Below are 20,314 nucleotides of genomic sequence, written 5' to 3' on the forward strand. Positions count from 1 at the left end.
GTGTTTAAGAAAGCTAATAAGCAGTATTGGCACTGTCACTGCACTGGCCATACACAACAGTATACTGCACATCTTGTCATGCGGGCTTTATATGTAATGTGAAAATTGGTATGGTACCATTTCTTAAATACCTTCAGACTGCTGATTCTGACAAGTGAGATCTATGATTGGACCTAAGTTGAGGTGCTACAGCGTATTCTTCTACAGCGCAGATATAATATATAGTTGTACTGTTTTTGTGTCTTTGTGCATGCATGTGTGTATGAAAATATACGTATATGGAGAAACAACACAGTCCTGAAAAGAGAGCCATCCATCGATGGACAGTGTCCGTCCTAATAAAGGTGTGCTCCATTATTGTTAGAGCATGTTGGCACATGCATACATTTTTGGTGGCTGTTACATGTTGCATAACAGCAGTAACCAAACAGCTTGTTCAGTGACATCAGTGGCTCTAATCTTCTTGCTCACTGTCCTGATTCTAAATTCTAATTCTGTATTCTTTGAGAACTAGTTTTATCAAAATCAGACACAAATCCAGGACACTGGAAGCAAACTGTTATATTGAAAACCAAAAGAGTGTCTTTAACAGTTGATGAGCTGTAATTTCTGTCCTGACAACAAAACAGGCCAAACAAAGGAATCCATATTCTTTGAATGACATTAGAAACAGGAGAAAAAACTCCTGTGGGCAGCTAAGGCAGGACCTACACAGGCAAGCAGATGGACCAATTCCTGGACATGCTGCTATCATTATTATTATTATTATTATTATTATTATTATTATTATTATTATTATTATATTTAATCTATATTGTCATGTTCCTCAAATACAAGTTTGTAGTATAGCACCAAATCACAATGACTGTCACCTCATAGGAACTTTAAAGTGTATTGTAAGTATTGTAAGAAAATCTCCACAGTAAATCTGCAGGACCAGATGGGGTAAGTCTTGGTGTCCTCAAGGCCTGTGCCCCCCAGCTTTGTGGAGTCTTCCATAAACTCTTCATGATGAGCCTGAGCCTGTAAAAGGTCCTAGTGCTATGGAAGACATCATGTTTTGTTCCTGCACCAAAGATGCCACGTCTCAGTGGCCCCCAGGATTACAGAGCTGTGGCACTGATTTACTGACTGAATGACACTGACCGCATCACGAAGACCCTGGAAAGACTCATCAGATTGAGGGTCGTGGATGCCAAGAGACTCAATAAACTAATCTGCAAGGCCAGTAATGTTTTGGGGTCAAGCTAGTGCTACAGTGTTAAAGAGATGAACTCCCGCATTCAGACAATTACCTAAGCCACTTCCCACCACTGGTCGATGGTGGGAAAGGAAAAACTGCCTTTTAAAAGGAAGAAACCGATGGTAGAACCAGGCTCAGTGAGGGGCAGTCATCCACCACAACCATTTGGGGGGGGTGGGACAAACTTTATTTTCATGTCCCTAAACATGGATTTTTCATGTTTTTCAAAGTGTCTACGTCTATTTTAAGCTTTAAAAGTCTCAATGGGTTAGTGGTAATGCGGTGAAATGATTTATGCCAACTAAATCATTTTTACCGCTTATACCAGAGACCACAGTTTGAGATGAAAGTTTAATTTAGGCAATAAAGGCTACTTGGTCAGATTAAGGCTTCGAAAACTTCTCTTTTAGGTTTCAGTTTCCACTGTCTTCAAAAGTGTAAATGCTGAAGACTATTGAGCTTATAAATGTTCAATTTGTTAACTTTTTTCTCTTTCCACTCAACTCTTATGTCTGCTTTCATAAATTGCTACAAAGTTATAGTCCCCTTTATGCCTTTCTCCAGCTGATTTATTTTCTGTTGTATTCTTGACCTCATCAAGTGCAACAGGCCTGTGGACAGCCCAAATGACTACAGGCCTGTTGCACTTACGCCTGTAGTGATGAAGTGCTTTGAGAGACTGGTCTGTCAGCACATCAGGGCCGGTCTGCCTCCCACTCTGGACCCCCACCAATTTGCCTACAGGACAAATCGATCCACCGAGGACGCTATCACCATAGCGCTCCACACTGCGCTGAGTCACCTGGAGCACTGAGGAAGTTATGTGAGAATGCTCTTCCTGGACTTCAGCTCAGCATTCAATCACATCATCCCGGAGATCCTGGTCCAGAAACTGTCTCACTTGGGACTCTCCACCCCCATCTGCCTCTGGATCAAGGACTTCCTGACAAATAGACCACAGTCTGTTAGACTCGGCCACAAGGATGTGTTCTGAGTCCCCTCTTCTTTACGCTCTACACATCTCCCCTACCCATCTCTCAAACACCATCATAAAGTTCGCGGATGACACCACAGTGGTTGGACTCATCTCAAGGGGGGATGAGTCAGACTACAGAGATGAGGTCAACAGACTGACTGAGTGGTGTTCAGTTAATAACCTCCAACTGAACACCACGAAAACTAAAGAACTTATCTTGGACCTCAGGAAGGGCAGAGCAGACCCGGCCCCACTTTACATTCACGGGAACTGTGTGGAGAGGGTACACTCCATGAGATTTCTGGGCGTGCAGATCTCTGATTATCTCTCCTGGACTGCAAATACCACGGCGGTGGTAAAAAAGGCCCAGCAGCGTCTCCATTTTCTGAGAGTGCTCAGGAGGAACAACCTGGATGAGAGGCTGCTGGTGACATTCTACAGAGCCACCATAGAGAGCATCCTAACGTATGGCATAACAACATGATATGCAGGGTGCTCAGCTGCAGACAGGAAAGTACTGCAGAGGGTCATCAACACAGCCCAGAAGATCACTGGCTGCTCTCTGCCCAGCCTGGAGGTCATTGCAAACTCTCGGTACCTCAGCAGAGCTGGCAGTATCATCAAGGACCATTCTCACCCCAGTAATCAACTGTTTGAACTATTACCGTCAGGCCGACGATACAGGTCACATAAAACCAGGACAAACAGATTCAGGGATAGCTTCTTTCCCAGAGCTATCACCGTAGTAAATAAGCACAAAAACAATTGAACCTGCTTAATTATACCATACTGTCACTGTCACTATATTATGCTGCTATTCATACTATCATTATATTAGTGCTGCTATCCTGTATATATCGTACTTACTATTGTTTGAGTACTTACGATTGTTTTATGGTACTTTTTATATTTTACATTTATATTTATTATTGCATTTTGCACCAAGGGAGTGGCACTCCAATTTCGTTGTACCCTGTACAATGACAATAAAGGCTATTCTACATTCTACATCAGTAGTCACTTTACTGTGTTGATGAATAGGAACTCTCACTATGGACATCCTGTGTGTTGGTATGCCTTTGCCAGTGTTGTCTTCTGTCACAGGGAGGTCATGTTGGATACATGGGAGGCCTTATCTTTTCCACCAGTGTTTCTTCTATTGATATGCTCTCCTTTTTCTTCAGCCGAAGCTGCCAAATAGAAGTCCATCTTTTTTAAAGCTTTCTCTATCTCTGCTTCAGATGGAACTGGTATTGCAGGTGCATCATTTGTCTTTGTCATCCTCTTCTTGCTTCAGAAAAAACTGAACTCTTTAAAAAACTATTTAAGAAAACACAACACTCATACACCTTATTGTGTATAGCAGAAGTATTCACAAAGCTTCACTTGTTCCACATTTTGTCATGTTTCGGGTTCATTCCAAAATTGATCTAATTAATTTTTTATCTTAAAAGTCTGCACATAATACCCTAAAATAACAGTGAAAAGAATTACCTTGAAATTGCTTTTATTATTCTAAAATTTAAAAAGCAAATATCATATCATATATCATGTAAATTATGACTCAGTACTTTGTTGCAGCATCTTTGGCAGTAACTATAGCCTCAAGTCTTTTTGAGTATGGTGTTACAAGCATGGCACACTTAATTTTTTGGCAGTGTCTCTCATTCTTCTTTCTTCAAAGGTGCATGGCCATTTTCAGATCTCTCGAGATGTTCTTTCGAGTTCAAGTGTGGTCTCTGGCAGAGCCACTCAAGGACATTCACAGAGTGGTCACAAGGTCACTGCTTGTTATCATGGCTGTCTGGTTAGGCTCATTATCCTGGTGAAAGATGAACCTTTGCCCCAGTCCAAGGTCCAGAGCGCCATGGAGCAGGTTATTATCAAAGATGTCTCTTTACATTGCTGCATTCATTTTTCCCTCTACCCTGACTAGTCTCCCAATTCCTGCTGCCAAAATACATCCTTACAGCATGATGCTGCCACCACCATGCTTTGCTGTAGGCATGGTATTAACAAGGTGATAAATGGTGCCTGGTTTCCACCATACATGAAATTTGGCATTTAGGCCAAAGAGTTCAGTCTTTGTTTTGTTTCTCATGGTCTAAGATGGTGTCTTTTGGCAAATTCTAGGTGGAATGTCATGTGCCTGTTACTGAGGAGTTGCTTCCATCTGGCCACTCTATGATACAGACTTGTTTATTAATGTTTGTCCATCTGGAAGGTTCCCCTTTCTCCCACAGAGCAAAACTGGAGCTCTGTGAGAGTAACTATTGGGTTCTGGGTCACCTCCCTGACTTAGGTCCTTCTACCCCAGTAGCTCAGATTTGTCATGAAACTATCAAAGTGTATATTTTACCATAACCAATTTGGCAGTGAGGATACACTTTCTGGACACGAACTTCATTCATTGTGTGTGTGTGTGTGTGTTCCTTAACATGGCATGTATTCAGACCACTTACAGCAAAGACCACAGTTTGAGTCAATCAATTAAATGTAAGTTTTGTCATTAGAAATTTGCTTATGCACCTTGTAAAAACATAATTTAAATTTGAAAATGACAAATTTTCAAATTTTTAGTTTAGCATTTTTAGATATCTCCAAATTGTGAGTTTTGAGGGTTTGTAGAAAAAAAGTAAGTTTTACTGTATTTAGGGTCTATATCAAAAGTTGACACATAAGTTACTTAAATGTACTCAAGGCAATGGGATTTTAAGCCATTTTATTTAGAACTACTTACAAAATGATGTGTTTTCTATTCTCTAATCTTATGTCTTTGGTCAGGTGCATGTTATTGAAATATATAGGTAAACGAAAATACATGTAAAATATGAGACCATAATAAAAGTTATACTATATGAGTGTAATATTTGATTAAATAGAATCTTGCATACAAATTGTTCATTATATGCTTAAAGGGATGGATGGTGTCTCAATGTAGTATTACACTTTTTTATAGATGGTTGACTTGGTGTCTAAATGTAAATCCATTTTGGCCTAACAGTGTGATTAAGTACATCAGTCTGCCAACAGATAGCATGTCAAATAATACTGTAGCATGGGCATGTAAATCCTATATATTATATTTAGTCCTTTTTCTTGGTTTAGCAGACTCCTATATATTAGACTTAAAAAGCTGTCTGATGATGGATTTTATCTTCCTACATGCAGATCATCATCTGCAGTGCATCTCTCCTTTTACCCACATCTGTAAATCTCTGGACAAGAATGGAGTAGTAAACTTTCACTTTGAGAGTCAATAGATATGTGAAAAATGATTTGGCTCTGTAACGTGTTCTACAGCATCACTGCCCAGAGGTTCCATATTGTGAATGATGCTGAGAGTGATAGTCAGCTTGGGGTTGATCTTTTCACACAGGAGTGTACCTACTGCATTAGTTCCAAAACCAACAAACTTTGTGTGTAACAGTTTTCCTGAGACACCTTCCATAAAAAGACTTTCTGACTACGGCATATCACAGACAGCAGCTCTGGTCATCTAGATGAAAAGATAAGCATTTGGGACTCTAGGATTTCAATATTTCTAGGATTTCATTGCAAAATCTGAATCTTTTTTTTATTTTTATAAAGTTAAACGAGATACCAGTGATCCCTATAGGGTCATCTCTGTCACAAGGATTAAAAGTCAGTTTCTGACTTTGTGTTTGTTTTAGCTGCAGACTGTTTCAAGATGGAATGTAAACGTCTCACTGGGTCCGGGGATCCTGATTATACTGTACATCCTTGCCTTGCAAAGAAATTTGACATGGCTTGTGGATGTTGTTATACTAGACATTTAGTAGTTGGTACCAGTGCCAGCAGCATTATACAATTCTCAGTTAGTTTCATACCACTACCACTTTTACATTTGGTGTGTCAAACTGTTGTGTAACTATCGGTTCTGATGAGGCTTCTGGCATAGTTGCCAGAACCAACAAAGGAAGAAATAATTTGTTATCAATAACTAACAAGAACACACAAAGTACTCTTCCTTTTAGTACTGTACTTAGAGTACTAAAAGGAGGCCATACTATTATCATATTCAATCACAAAGGTTCAAAAGTTCGACATTGCATATTAAGGCATCACCCCTGATCTTACTTATTCTTAGTTAGTGTTGCATAGCAACAGTAGCAATAATTAGGTCTTATTCTGTGACATAGTCTCACATTTATAATTGCCTAGAAACAAGGAGAAGAAATATAGCTGCAAGTTTTGAAGTGAATCAGAGGAAGAATTGTTGAGATGGAAGTGGACCAGACAGGTTTACATAGATTAATTCATTTATTATGTTATGTTATGTTATGTTATGTTATGTTATGTTATGTTATGTTATGTTATGTTATGTTGTGTTATGTTATGTTATGTTATGTTATGTTATGTTATGTTATGTTGTGTTATGTTATGTTATGTTGTGTTATGTTATGTTATAATTGTGATATTTAAATATAGCAAAGCAGTAGCGTGATTTCATTTATCAATTGAAACACCAGTGAGACAGCTATGTTCTTGGTCATGTAGCTCAGTTGCTGCAGAAAGACATGAAGTACTAAGCAAGACAAGTTTAAAGTTGTTTTGCTTCAGCCACATCTGTTCCCTAAGAAAGTTTCTTCACTAGGGCTGTGATGGTTGGACTGCGTGACAGTCCATGTAAGATGTAGAGGAAATTATTTTTAATGGTGTTTCTGATGCTCTCTGGGTTGTGACGTTAATGGTGGGCCTGCCTGCTATCGAACTCGCCTTTTGCTACAAGAAACTGGCAGCGACTTGTGAGTGAATCTAGATAACGGCCGAGTGCTATGTGATTTGCAGTACACAACGCTTACACGTACTTGGAGAGCTGTAAAAGTGGGTCACCCAGCCCACTGAGAGTTAGCCTGTACCATTCACTGATGTGGAAATAAGTCTTCTGCAATGGGCCCAGCAAGGCTGCACTACCAAACACTGCCACAATCAGCACCCAGCTTTAAAGGCTACTGCACAAACAATCAGTCATTTTCATGTCTTTGTTTTTATGGCAGGGCTGTGCATGCTACTCCAAACTGCGTTGAGCTAAAAATGTCACGTTTGTAATTAATGATTGATTTAATCATGATCAAAGGTATACATGTTAAAAAGTAACCAAAATATATAATTTCAGTTTTAAGACTCAGAATTTGAATCAGAATGTGACTGTTTTCATTGTGATTATTTATCAATAATAATCAATAGCAATAATCAATAATATAATAATAAGCAATAGCAAAGAAGTTTTTATCACAACATGCACTGCTTGCACATAAATTGTATTTTTTATCTGAGGAACAGCTTTGTGACTTTTTTCTTTGCTTTGTTTTTCAGAAATGTGAGCTTTTTCATTATATTCTGCCATGTTTCCAGTGCCTTTCTCATAGATATAAAAGAAAATATTTAGCTTTGCATTAAAGTCACATTTTTTATATAGAGTTAGCCACATGAAATTGGCTTTCACTGTTACTGATAAGAAGATAGTTGAAATACCTAACATTTTATTGTTATCAGTCATAAACACTGTGAGAAGAAGTCAAATTTAAGAACTGTGTGTCTTTATATAACCCCATCAGACCTGCTGTAATCTATGCAGAGATTTGAACTCCTGCAGCTTTGACATCAGGTCAGAGTTGGATATAATGTAAGGGCGAGTAAACCCCTTGTCAGATTACTGATGGCCAGGAGCCAGCACTGCTCTCAGCAAGCTCTCACTGGCAGGCAGAATGCAGGTTTTAATCTGCATGCACCTCCCAAAGCTGGAGGTTCTCCTCACTGTGTTTGGCTCTCACCTATAGCTTGGCTATTGTAAATCCAGTGTTACAAGCTTATGTAAGGAACTTTCCTACAAGGCTGTAGAAGTGCATGATTTTGACTGTAAGCAGGATGGGAAAATAAGCATAAGGCTGGTGAAAGCGAAAGAGAAGGAAATATCAAAAATAACTGAACCATAAACAAGCACTGTCACTTTTTACTGTTACATTTTCATAGAGTGTTAAAACTTTTCCACCCAGTCTTATCACTTGTCTTAGAAGAAAGCCAAGGATGTGCTATCTTTTCTAAACTTGAAAGGAGAGTATAAAATCTTGCCTCTGCTTGTAGTGTAGAAAATTGGTATACACTGCTTTTTAAAACGGCTCCTCCTTGGGGTCCAACTGTGGGCAGCCAACAGTGAATGGAGAGTGGCACATAGAACGCAAAAACAGAAGAACCTGGGGCAAAACAGTCCATACCTATTACTGATAGCTCACCACGTCTTCTTTGGTTATAACATGCCTTGTGGACTTACCTTTGACAGCTGCTTTATAGTGTCTTTTAAAGTTTACTGCAAAGTGTACAGGACTGACTATCATTTCAGATATATGTAGTCGAAATAGCCCAGATCAATTAATCTATGTTGCTCTCATCCTCATATATTCACCCCTCCCTGACTTCATTCAGCAATCTCCCACTTCTTCCTTCTTCCTTCTCTTGCTCCTCAGCCTCTGTTTAGTTAGGGGAATATTTGATTGGCAGGTGATATCCTCTCAGGATGGCTGACATTGAGAAAATGTCCTGTCTGCAAGTAGTGTTAATTCTTATGTAAAGTTTCAGTGCTGAGTGATTACAATAATATGTTACTGAAATCACATTACATTTTTATGTAACACAGTATACCACTCCCTAATTCCATTACAGTTATATTTACTTGTATTACAAAGGTTTTTCTTATTTTTATGTTATTATTATTATTTATTATTGTAATAAAAATGTGTTATTGCACAAAATTGAGAGAAAGATGCTACCTTTAGTTATTTATTTGGCAGGGCTGTTAATAACACAATAAAAACAGCTGATTTGTTATCATATCTGAAATGATATGTAATAAATAAATAAAGATTTATTATTTGTTTCTTACAAAAAGGTATTTTGTAGTTTGTGTTATGGTCCTAGTGTCTGAAGCTGTTTTTCTTGTATTTCCTGTGGCCAGCCGTTCCCAGTGTCTGCAAACAAAAGATTACTTTGCAAATGCTTGCCAACCCAGGATGCCTTCTGTTGTATACTTTGAACTGACAGAGCCCACACAATTTAGAGGTGAACTGAGCTGGAGTGGTGCTGAAATATAGTGTAGTAGTCTTAGAACTTGTAGTAGAACAGTAGCAGGGGCAAGAAGAGGCAGAATGAATGGGCTGATTCAAGAACTTCACACAGTTATTTCCTCACGGGCACTGAGCTTTACCTCGTTAGTAAAGCCCTCACCTGACTCTCTGCGCTCCACTTGCCTGACTCGCTGATGAAATATGAGGTATGCTGAAGTAGCCTGGAGACTATGCCACTGCTGGAGGACAGAAACACGATATACACACTAACAATACACATTACGTTCCACTGATAAGTACAACATAAAATGAAAATGCATCCATGTATGTTTGCCTATACACATGGCAGTGTGATCTATTGTGTTCATATGTGGCTCTATGTTTATTTGAACCTTCCCACCTTTCAGACCTCTGCAAAGGAGCCCTGCCCTCTGATTAGCAGTGATGAGTGGCTGGAGAGATAGTGAGACCAGACCCCTCTGTCACTAAGTGAAAGCTTTTATCTAACTCTTCAGGGGATTCTGCCATGTGATGTTGCCTCGGTGCTCCTGTCTCAACTCTCATGCCCTCATCTCACCCTATTATCTCTATCACCTCTATCTTTGCCTTTTTATCTTTTAACTCTTTCTCTGCTGTGTGCACACACACACAAACACACACTCATTATCCATCCACACAGATAGATGTGCAGATGTAGAGACACAGAGTTCCTCCACCTTTGGTTTTTTAAATATCTATCTTTTTGTACAGTAATCAAGACCATTTTTTTCTTTTCCTTTTCTTCTTCTCCGTGTATAAAGATAAACAGTAGGATCACACAATAATGTGTACATTGTATATATATAAAGAGCCAAACCAGGTATGAAGTCACAGCAGCATATGTGCTCAGGCAGCAGTCCATGGTGATGGGAGTGGCACACTTTACTGCTTTTCAAGAACTATCAGGAATGACCACACTGCCCTCCAGTGGCTAATCTAAAAATTGCAACTTTAAATCAGAACAATACAAATTCCTGAGTCTGTGATTGTGTGAAAAGGGTGGGGCAATTGATCTGGTTCTAATCTGGCTTAAGAGATCAACTGTCACTTTGTAAACTATAGATTCAGAGAAATGTTTTTATATATACCCAGTTTTTCTTTAATTAGGCTTAGGCAATAACCCATTCAATTAAAATTCTTGTATTTTTCAGCGTTGTTACTCATGTACAGATGGATAACAGTGCTGCACTATGCCACCAAATAATTTTCCACATGAGTGACAGGTGAGTGGCAGTTTATTGCATTAATTTGAACTACCATAGTGAGCTCTGTTTCTCCAGTAATTCGATTTTGTTCAAATTTGTTCTAATTTTCACTAACAATAGATATCACCCACCTTAATATCACAGTGAATAATAGATGCATCCTACTATCGAAGTAAGTTAACTCTCCAGAAATACCCCTTTGCCCAAATGTCTGCCTAAAAAATAGATAAAAAAGGAGGTGGCAGCCTGTACGACAAACTCAGTGATATAAAGTCTAAAAACAAATGGGTGACAATAGCTACATTTTATATTTTACATAAAGTGCATTTAATGGTAACTTATGATAATGATAAGGAAATATTACAATAGATAATGCCATTTGTCATTTTACTTGACCTAAGTGGAGCATCTAATACAATAGGTCATAAGCTGGTTTTGGTTGATGACACTTCTCTATGCACTGAGAGAGAATACCTTAAAATTCACTCTCAGTATAAAAATCACTCTGGGTGGAAACAAAACATCCCACACTTGATGGTGAATTCCTGAATTCAGCACACACTTGTATAGTTCTAAGCATTACAGGATCCATGTTTGAGGTATTGAGCTATAGGCTGTCTTGTAGTCAATCTGGTGTGACTGCCTTAGTCTACCAGTAGCTGGTGTGTTTCCCCAGTGGTATTTTTGACTGTTCATTTTTGGGATTGACCAAGCTTTGTGCCTGTTCATCTTAGCCGCTATGATGCCTAACAGGACCTTCCATGTGGTGCCAAGGCAGATGACTGGTTGGATGGGACTTGTCCCTTCTGGGGATCTTTGTGGATCAGGACTGCCCAGCCTTCAATTAGCCAAGAAGGCAAACTGACAGAGGCAGTGTGATGCTACAGGCCATGTTCTCCTGAGAAACCATCCATGTGGATCTTACTTGGACATACACCGTTTCATGAAATTGGTAGTCTCTGATGGCTGAGGCATCTTTCAGCAGGATAATGCACTCTCCCACAATAAAAAGCTTCAGAATTGGTTTGAGGAGCACCCTTTGAGGTGTTGACTTGGCCTCTGAATTGACTAGATCTCAATCCAATCGAGCATCTGTGGGATGTGCTAGACCAGGGGTGCCCAATCCCAGTCCTCGAGAGCTACCGTCCTGCAGCTTTTAGATGCATCCTTGTTCCGACACACCTGAATCAAATGAATGGCTTGTTATCAGGCCTTTGCCAAACTTGATGGCACGCTGAAGAGGTAATCAAACCATTTGATTCAGCTGTGTTGGAGTAGGGATGCATCTAAAAGCTGCAGGATTGTAGCTCTCGAGGACTGGGATTGGGCACCCCTGTGCTAGACAAACAAGTCCGATCCATGGAGGCCAAATCTCACAACTTACAGCACTTAAAGGATTCTTTTGGCACCATAAGGGGAACCAATGCAATATTAGACAGATGGTCGTAACATTATATCTGATAGTTGTATGTATTTATATTGTCACGGTACTGGGTCTGTGACCCACTATTTGTTATTCTGACTCTGTAATTATATTTTTTGATTATTGTTGTTCATAGTTTTGGTTTTCTTTAGTTCTTAGTGATTGTAGTCTGAGTGTTGGTCTGTGTGTTTCCTGTTTTATTTTGATGGTCCTCATCCTACATCAGTGTATCTAGTTTTGCTTTCCCTCATCTCATTATGTCTGATTAGTCCCAGCTGTGTTTCCTCCTGTTCCCCATCCCCTCGAGATCCTACCTGTGTATTTTAGTCCTCCGTCTTTCCCCTGTTATGTCGTACCCTCTCCGTGCTATGTTTTGTCCCCTTCGTGCTCTTGATTAATTCTAGTTCATGTTTCTTAGTTTCTTGAGTCTAGTTTAGTTCTAGTTTCCATGCTCAAGGTTTTGGTTTGTTTTTGTGAGTTTATTTTGTGGATAGTTCTCCCACCAATAAAGGCTGTTGCTTTAAGTTAATCCTTTAGTCTCTGAGTCCTGCGTTTGGGTGCGACATTCTGCCTGCCACAGTACAGAACATGACAGACATATGTCTATAAGTTTAACTCTATTTTAATGTGTTACATTTTAATATGTTAATTTTACGTTTTTCATTAAAATTTGGAATCGCATTGTCTTAGTTTAATTGATGTAATGCTGTAATTTCCTTCTAGTTTGTTATTTTACTCATTGTTTCTGGGAAACACTTTGTAAATCTAGTTTTGAAAAATGCTTTATAAATAAACTTCTAATTTGAAGATCCTAAAACAGTACAAACTGCATACTGTGCATTTATATACTAAGCTAAATCCAAAAGGTTGCTTGATAGATTAGCATAAAGATGAATAACAGGTGGGCCACCTGCTTCATGAAAAGATTTTTAAAAATCCACTCTATTATGGCACCTCACTTATTAAAGTGTTATGTAGAATGTTAAAACTCTTTAGGGATTGGACTTTAAAAAAAAAAAAAAAAAAAAAAGGATATGTCCTGTCAGCTAAACAAATTGGCAGTAGCTTTGAAAGTATTGCTTTCAGATTTCTTTTGCTGTTATACATCTAAAAAAGTAAATGTTTTTTTAATGCATTTGTTCTGAACAGACATTTTAGGACTGTTAATTAGCTACATCATTATTCAGATAATCATCTGCAAAGCTTATTTTTTACATCTCTCAAATATTACGAGATAGGATAAATTTTAACCTCTGAGCGTAACACACATGCTCATATGCAGCGAGCTTCCCTGATATCTTAAAAGTCATTTTACAGAATGTGAATGCCAGAAATAGAAATCACACAGAGTGAAATTGACTGACAAAAGTTATAGGAAAGAAAATTCTTATGCATACACAATTTGGCGTAGACACAGAATCACACCGAGTGTTGCTTATATATATTTTTTTAAACGTTTATTTACAGAAGAGAAGTGTTCACAGTTGCTGTGAGTTTCGACATTTTCACATATGGTAACACAGCGGAAATATTTCTACAAACCACAAGTAATACCTATTCTGTGACTGATTCCTCTGAAATAGCAATGCATCTATCACATGGACAGCATCACCATGACTAACACTGAGTAATCCATCTCTTGTTTTACACACTAGGAAAATTGCACTTCTAGAAATGTAAAGATGACAGACCAGAGTTGCTCGTGGCCAAAGACGAAGTGCTAATCTATTAAGTGCTCCTACAATTTGCTTCTACATTAGCATATGCGATTAATGACATTTTGCTCGGCACACAATGATTACAAAGGTGTCTGAGTAGCTGCAGAGCATCGCTGGTGGCACATGACTATAGTCTGTGCATACATAATATAAGAGGCAGAACTGGGCGGGTACACACAAAACTAGAGATAATGTACCACAAAAAAAAGTACAACATTGTGACATCACTGGACAAAGCAGCTCACCACAAAGCACCAGAATGTACAAAGAAAAGCTAGAGATAGAAATGCACTGAGTGATTTGTACAAAACAACGTATCATCTGTGCATAAGATTTTCCTTGATTTAATTCCCAAAAAGACAAAATGAGGCTTTGTTTGACAACACATGACACGTATCTGAATATGCAGGCATGATCCTTTTATGCAAAGATGGGGCACCTGAGTTGAGAAGAGACTTTTATTTCTATAGAAATCTGTCTGCACTGAGAGGTATAACTTGCCTCAGGAGGGGTTCTCTTTAGCCCTTCTCCCTAGAAAAAAAAATACTTCTAGTTTACCGTTTAGCAGATTTAGACATTTTTTCCTTTTTATGATTTTCCCCGTTAAACTTTTAGAAAATCTTGGTAATTTCTCATGTTGCCAAATAATAAAGAAAATTTGCATGGTTTCCTTTAATCCCTCCTCTCATGTGTTGAACTCCTCAGTGCAGGACTAGACAATCCAAGTCACTATAATGAGTAAAAACTCACACTGAGGTAAAATGAAACACCAGTCCCATCCTCTGTGAAAAAACTTGGCTAACAAAACAACAGTATTCTTACCGTTATATGTTCTACTTGTTTACAAAATGTGCAGTATCAAGAGACTGATCAGAATCGAATGAAGTTACCAACATGAGGTATAGTGTTTTAATTAACCCTTACAAAAAGAAGATGAAGTCAACATAATTATTAAAGTAATTATCTTCTCTACAAAATGAGAGAATGAGTCATTTTTCTCTAAAAATGTGATTGTTCTAGCCAACAAAAAGGTGTACAAAGAAAGCAAGGTTTTATACAAGTGGTTAATAGTGTTAATAGAGCTCCTATTAGGAGAGCATACATCATTTATGCTGCAGGCAGGGTTATGCTAATCGCCATTTCATTTCCTCTGTCAGCTCCGCACACCACAGTAATCCACTACTGCATCAAGACTTAATACATAAGTGAAACAACCTGATAGAAGTGAAATATCTGTTGCAAAAAAAAGCATGAAACTTTGTCTACCTAAGACGTTACATTAGATTTTGGCAACTGCAACATCATGAAATTTAATTCTTTCATGATGGATGTGATAGTGTCTTTACTTGAATAACTCCCAAGCACAAACGAACTAATTTTCAATTGTTTTAAATTGACCATGACAAAAATGGTGCATTGGTATAGAGAATTTACCATCTCTATGTTCTCTCAGACAATAGAGTCTGAGAGAACAGCTCCTATGTTCAATGCAGTGCTTTGAAAATGAAAATGATAGTTGTGAGACGACTTCATTAAATCTATGCTCATAAGATTTAAAAGTATTTTTTTGTCATTGTACATTTTAACTGTGATTATCTAACACTAAATTGATTCACTGATTTCCATCCAAACCCATGAACCTTATCCAAACAGAAGTTGCACATTGTGAGTGAATTAGCACTTCTTTTCTTAAGGTAGCATGGCTCATCATGGCTGACCTGGACTTTGAGAGGTATGTTGAAGATATCAAACTGGAATGCTTTTGAGAATGTTTCTGTCAGTACTCAGGACATGCATACCTTTAAGGATGCCTACTTAGAGTAGGCGGTAAGTAGAGAACAGTAACAGTGAAGATCGCGTGTAAAATAAAAAAAAAAAAAAAGTCGGTGCTTTGCTTTAACTTTTATAAATGAATCTTAAATCACGGGTCAGAAAGCTGTGGTTGCGCTGTTCACTGAACATTTAAATTAAATATAATAGCAGGTATGCTACTTGCAAAAGGAAACCTGCTTTGAAATCACTGATTGGAAAATGGTCACAAGTAAAACATGCTTGTGCAGCAGCAATTTTTTACCATGTGAGCATGTCGTCGATTTGCCTTCTTTCAACCACTTAAGTGGGTTAGACAAACCTTTAATAAGTGTCAGACATTTTTATGGTGGCATTTTGAAGATGCGTAATAACAATTTGTGTAACTGGCAGTGGATTATCCAGATGCAACAAATATCACCTTTTTTCTTAATGAAATTCCAATCAATGTTTCACACAGGTTTTCCACACATTCATTTCTGTCTGTAAATGACTGCTATCGTATAACAAAAATAAATAAATAAATGGCAGTCATACTTTGATGTTGGGTAGATAAAGGCCAAGGCAAAAAACTTTGTTGAGCAATTTTGGCGAGGAAAGCATTTTTAGCGGGAATACTGAACACACTGAGCTTTTTTCATTAATGTCAACAAACAACAATTTCCATTTCTGCTGCTGAAGTATTTGAGTTTGTGAAATCATGGACAGGATAGAGAATGAGTTTGTCAGCTCCATTATCACTCCTAGAAAACGACCTGAGAGAAGATGAGACATCATAAACAGGGCTTGACTCAATGCTATGATTATATTTTGAGATATATGTTATTATTATTACTGCTCACAAGCTCTGCAGACCTGCTATTGTCTTAGAGTTGAATCTACAGAAAAAAAGAAAAAAAAAATCAAAGCCCCCCCACAACAGTGCTATCAGCTTAAAAACTCTTTTTGAAGTGAAGCACCTGATAGAGCCAGTCGAAAATGTAAGTTGTAAAAGGTATGCAAAGACTTAAGCCACCTGTAGTTATGAATTACTTTGTCTAATGAGTAATGAGTGTGCACGTCCTTGTCATCATGCACTAAGTATCCAGGCCAGAACTCTTATTATGCATTAGTGACCTGAAGCTGGCAAGAAAAAAATAATTTGATAGCCTGCTTCAAGTATCTTCACAATTTTACCTTATATTTAAGGCAACTTGAATTCAAAAAAGTCACATTCCAACATTTTGTTTATCGTTAAAACTCAACAAAAACCCTAACATATGCCTATTTTTGTAATACTCATTGCCTGCGATTGGATTGAATGACCGGATTACAGAAACTGTTAGAACTTTCCTATAGTTGGTGCTACTTTGACTGGAAGTATAGCTCTGAAACCGCATGACGGGTTTCAGATGCATCACATCAAAGCCATAGGGTATGTATTTTTTTCAGTAGAGCAATGTTGCAGGAAAGACTTTGCACTGACAGACACAATCTATTAGAAATCTGAGAGGAAGCTGCAATGCACTAAAGAGACATAATTTCCAGTTTGACATAACACATACAGTCACTGCAGGACGATTATTCCTTCAAATATTAAATGCTGTAAAATCAGACAAGTTAAGAATAAGATCTCAAAAGGTGCTAGTTACATAAAACTACTTAAATCACACTGGAAACCGTCCTGAAAATAAATGAGGTAGTGCTGTTGATAAGAAGTAGGGATGCACCAGTCTCTCTACATTCCTTGAACCGATGCTGAATCACTGCTCGTAATATGAAAGTTTTAATTTTGAAAATGACTGTTTGAATATATAAGGAACAATTTTAAAGATTAAAAAAAAACATTAAAAAATGGATCACATATAGTGCTGAACAAATTTATTAGATGACCTGTCATAAAAACAAGAAAACAGAAATATTTTAAAAGTCTGTCAAATACACTAAATATATATTTATTAGGCAAATAACAAACTGAGTTTGTATTTTTATACCCAAATGTCGACCAGCACACTGAACATCTCTGAGAAATCAGAAATATTATAAAGTATATTGTAACATCCAACCACTAAAACTATATTTTGTGTTCATGAAGGCTAGATAACTGTAGCCTTCATGAACACAAAACAATTGGCATCCTAATTAAACAATTATAATGTGCTTTACTATTTTTCAACTTTTTTTGTATAATAGTAAATTTGAAAATTCATGGCTAACAACAATATTTATAATTTAACATTAGAAATATGATTTCGATTAGAGATTCCACATACTGACCATTACAGAAAAAAAGATTTGGGTAATTATCAGTACTGTTAGTCTGGTTCAGCAATAAATTTGGCTGTCTAATAAATTTGTTAAGCACTGTATATTTCTTCCTTCTTTTCTAGCTGATCTTGTTGAGGTCTGTCAAAATCAATACAAAGAGTTGTGGACATTTTTATAAAGCTAGAGTCACACAGAATCAAGTCAAATACACTATATACTTTGGATTATGGCAAGTATTTCATATTAAAAATAAGTTTACAGAGGGGAAAAAAAGGATCTTGACACAATGGCACAGTATCTTGACAATAGTAGGGACAATGGTGCATCCCTATTTAGGAGCTAAAGAAAGGAGAGTGGTCTACAGATGTACAGTTGTAACACCTCCTCTAGTACTCCCATCAACACAAACCAATACCAAAATAAACATCTAAATACTATATTTCCATAAATGACATATAAAAACCGAAAGAAAACATGTTTTACTTTTCAATTGTCCCTGGATTACAAAATCACACCACTGGGATATATGGCATTTTGGAAAAGAATACTTCACATGTTCCACATCTGTATACTTCATATGTTTCCAATTGACATTTTTTGTACTTGGACTCAGTGTAATATTTAGAAATATACAGAGGTTATAAATGCACCTAGAATAATTAGGCACCTGAGACCCCCACACTCCAGTCATGAAATGTATCTAAATGTGTGTTTACACATGACTGTTTGAATTTTATATGAAATATAGAGGAATTAGCGAGGTTTTTAGCTTTCTGTGTGTTTGTGTGATTGTGTGTTTATGTGGCTGTGTGTGTGTGTGTGTGTGTGTGTGTGTGGCTGTGGACCCTGAGACAGCAGGTGGCTGGAGAGAGGCACAGGTGTTCTGCACTTGCAGAGTGTGAAGATACTCTTTAAGGCTTATTCCTAAGTGCCACACTGAAGTAGCATCCACACTACCAAACCCAGGGAGACCCTGCGCTTCCAATCCATTCATCAGTGATGATAACCTGTCCAAGCACTCACTCACGGAAAATTCCTGGCCTTTTCTCATTCCTGAGTGGAACAGAGCCATTTACGACAGAGTGAGAAATGCCTCCTCCAATTCATGTCCGTCTGCTTGGTTAAATCTTTTCCCTTCCTATGGATAGGAAAGACCCAGAGGAAACTGTGGTTGCAATGATAGAGAATGCATACCCATATACAGTACTCTACCACTAAAAATATACTGTATATGTTTACTCTATATACATAAGTATGAAACAATGGATTCAAAGTACCTATAAAACTTTGCAAGGAAGAGAAAGAAATCTAATAATGAGGTGCATAAAAATAATCCTTGGGTTTTTTTTCCTGGGTACATAAAAGAAAATCCATATGGGGTTGATGCTCTGCATGCAGAGGCTATGGGCACAGATAACTGTGTGCTGCTGAGGTAGAGTGGACAAGTCCGGTGCTGACAAAGGGGGAAGGGGACAGGCCAGGAGACATGGCTTTCCCTGCTGCAGATGGACAGTGTCTAGAGTCCCCATTTTCCAGATGCTCTGACCTCAGCACAATCTTAGGAGAATGGAAGCCATTAGTTAGACCCATTTCCTGATGTGGTGCTGTGTCTGCAGTCAGCTGGTGTCCTGTATCTTCAATCTCCCCATTGCAAGTAGCCACCAGCTTTACTGAGGGAAGATTTGAGGAGCTTTGGGACAGTGACAGTTTTTCTAGAGGTTCCTCTTCTTCTTGCGGACTCGGCTGGCTCAAGGGGGAATACTTTTCCTCTGATAATGAGGGTCCCAAGGTGGTGTTAGAATCCGAGTTTTCATAGCCCTCCTCTTCTTTCTCCCTCCCTGTGTCCAAAAGCTCAGAGTGAACAATGACTTCTGCCTCAACCTGGTTACTGCACATGGATGTACTCAGATTATCTTCTTCCTGCAATGAAACAGTGTCACTGTTACATGAGATTAAATTTTTATTAGTTTATCTACCTGAGCAACTGAATTCTCTGACAGTTCCTCATTTGTTCGTTTATGTTTAATGCCTGTGCTAATGTAGGATGTTACTTTTCTTAGCATACCCAGCTAACTAGCTTCGTCAGCTAAAAACCAAGTACTTAACTAACTACATTTCATAAACAACAACAAATAAACACATTTTTTTTTCTTTTTATAGCTCAACGAGGTGAGCATGCTTCCCTTTGACTGGTGATGTGCAACTTGGGACTTAATCTTTTAAAACAATATTTTACTGTATAAAAACAATATTATATACTGTTTAAAGCCATCCAATGCACATTAAAGGCCTCATTTATATACTGGATGCATTAAAAAGTCAATTGTCGCTGCTAAATTTAGCTTAATTAGCCGGCTATTGATGATAGCATCTGGCAGTGAAAATAATGATTTAAGGTGGTAAAATCAATCACCAGTCACAAATTTTGTTAACCTCATTCTGAAATGTATTAGTCGTTGATTTAAAAGTTTAAAAGGGTGAGACAGTGACAGTAGCATATTAAACTGTAAGCGTGAAAGGTTTAGCAACATGCGATGTGCGGCTGGGCTTACTAAACTCTCAATTAGAA

The 20,314-nt window shown here is 38.0% G+C and overlaps 1 protein-coding gene across 2 annotated transcripts in view; it reads right to left on the reverse strand.

The window, feature by feature from the left end:
- Nucleotides 1–13,637: 13,637 nt before the first annotated feature.
- Nucleotides 13,638–20,314, reverse strand: part of igdcc4 (immunoglobulin superfamily, DCC subclass, member 4) — a 55,646-nt gene continuing 48,969 nt past the window's right edge. For both annotated transcript variants that reach the window (XM_005447874.4, XM_025907363.1), the window contains exon 20: nucleotides 13,638–19,665. In XM_005447874.4, the coding sequence (XP_005447931.2) occupies nucleotides 19,147–19,665 (519 nt within the window). In that variant the 3' untranslated portion in view covers nucleotides 13,638–19,146. The remainder of the gene's footprint in view (nucleotides 19,666–20,314) is intronic.

This window comes from Oreochromis niloticus, linkage group LG1 (genome assembly GCF_001858045.2).
Source record: "Oreochromis niloticus isolate F11D_XX linkage group LG1, O_niloticus_UMD_NMBU, whole genome shotgun sequence".
Taxonomy (NCBI): domain Eukaryota; kingdom Metazoa; phylum Chordata; class Actinopteri; order Cichliformes; family Cichlidae; genus Oreochromis; species Oreochromis niloticus.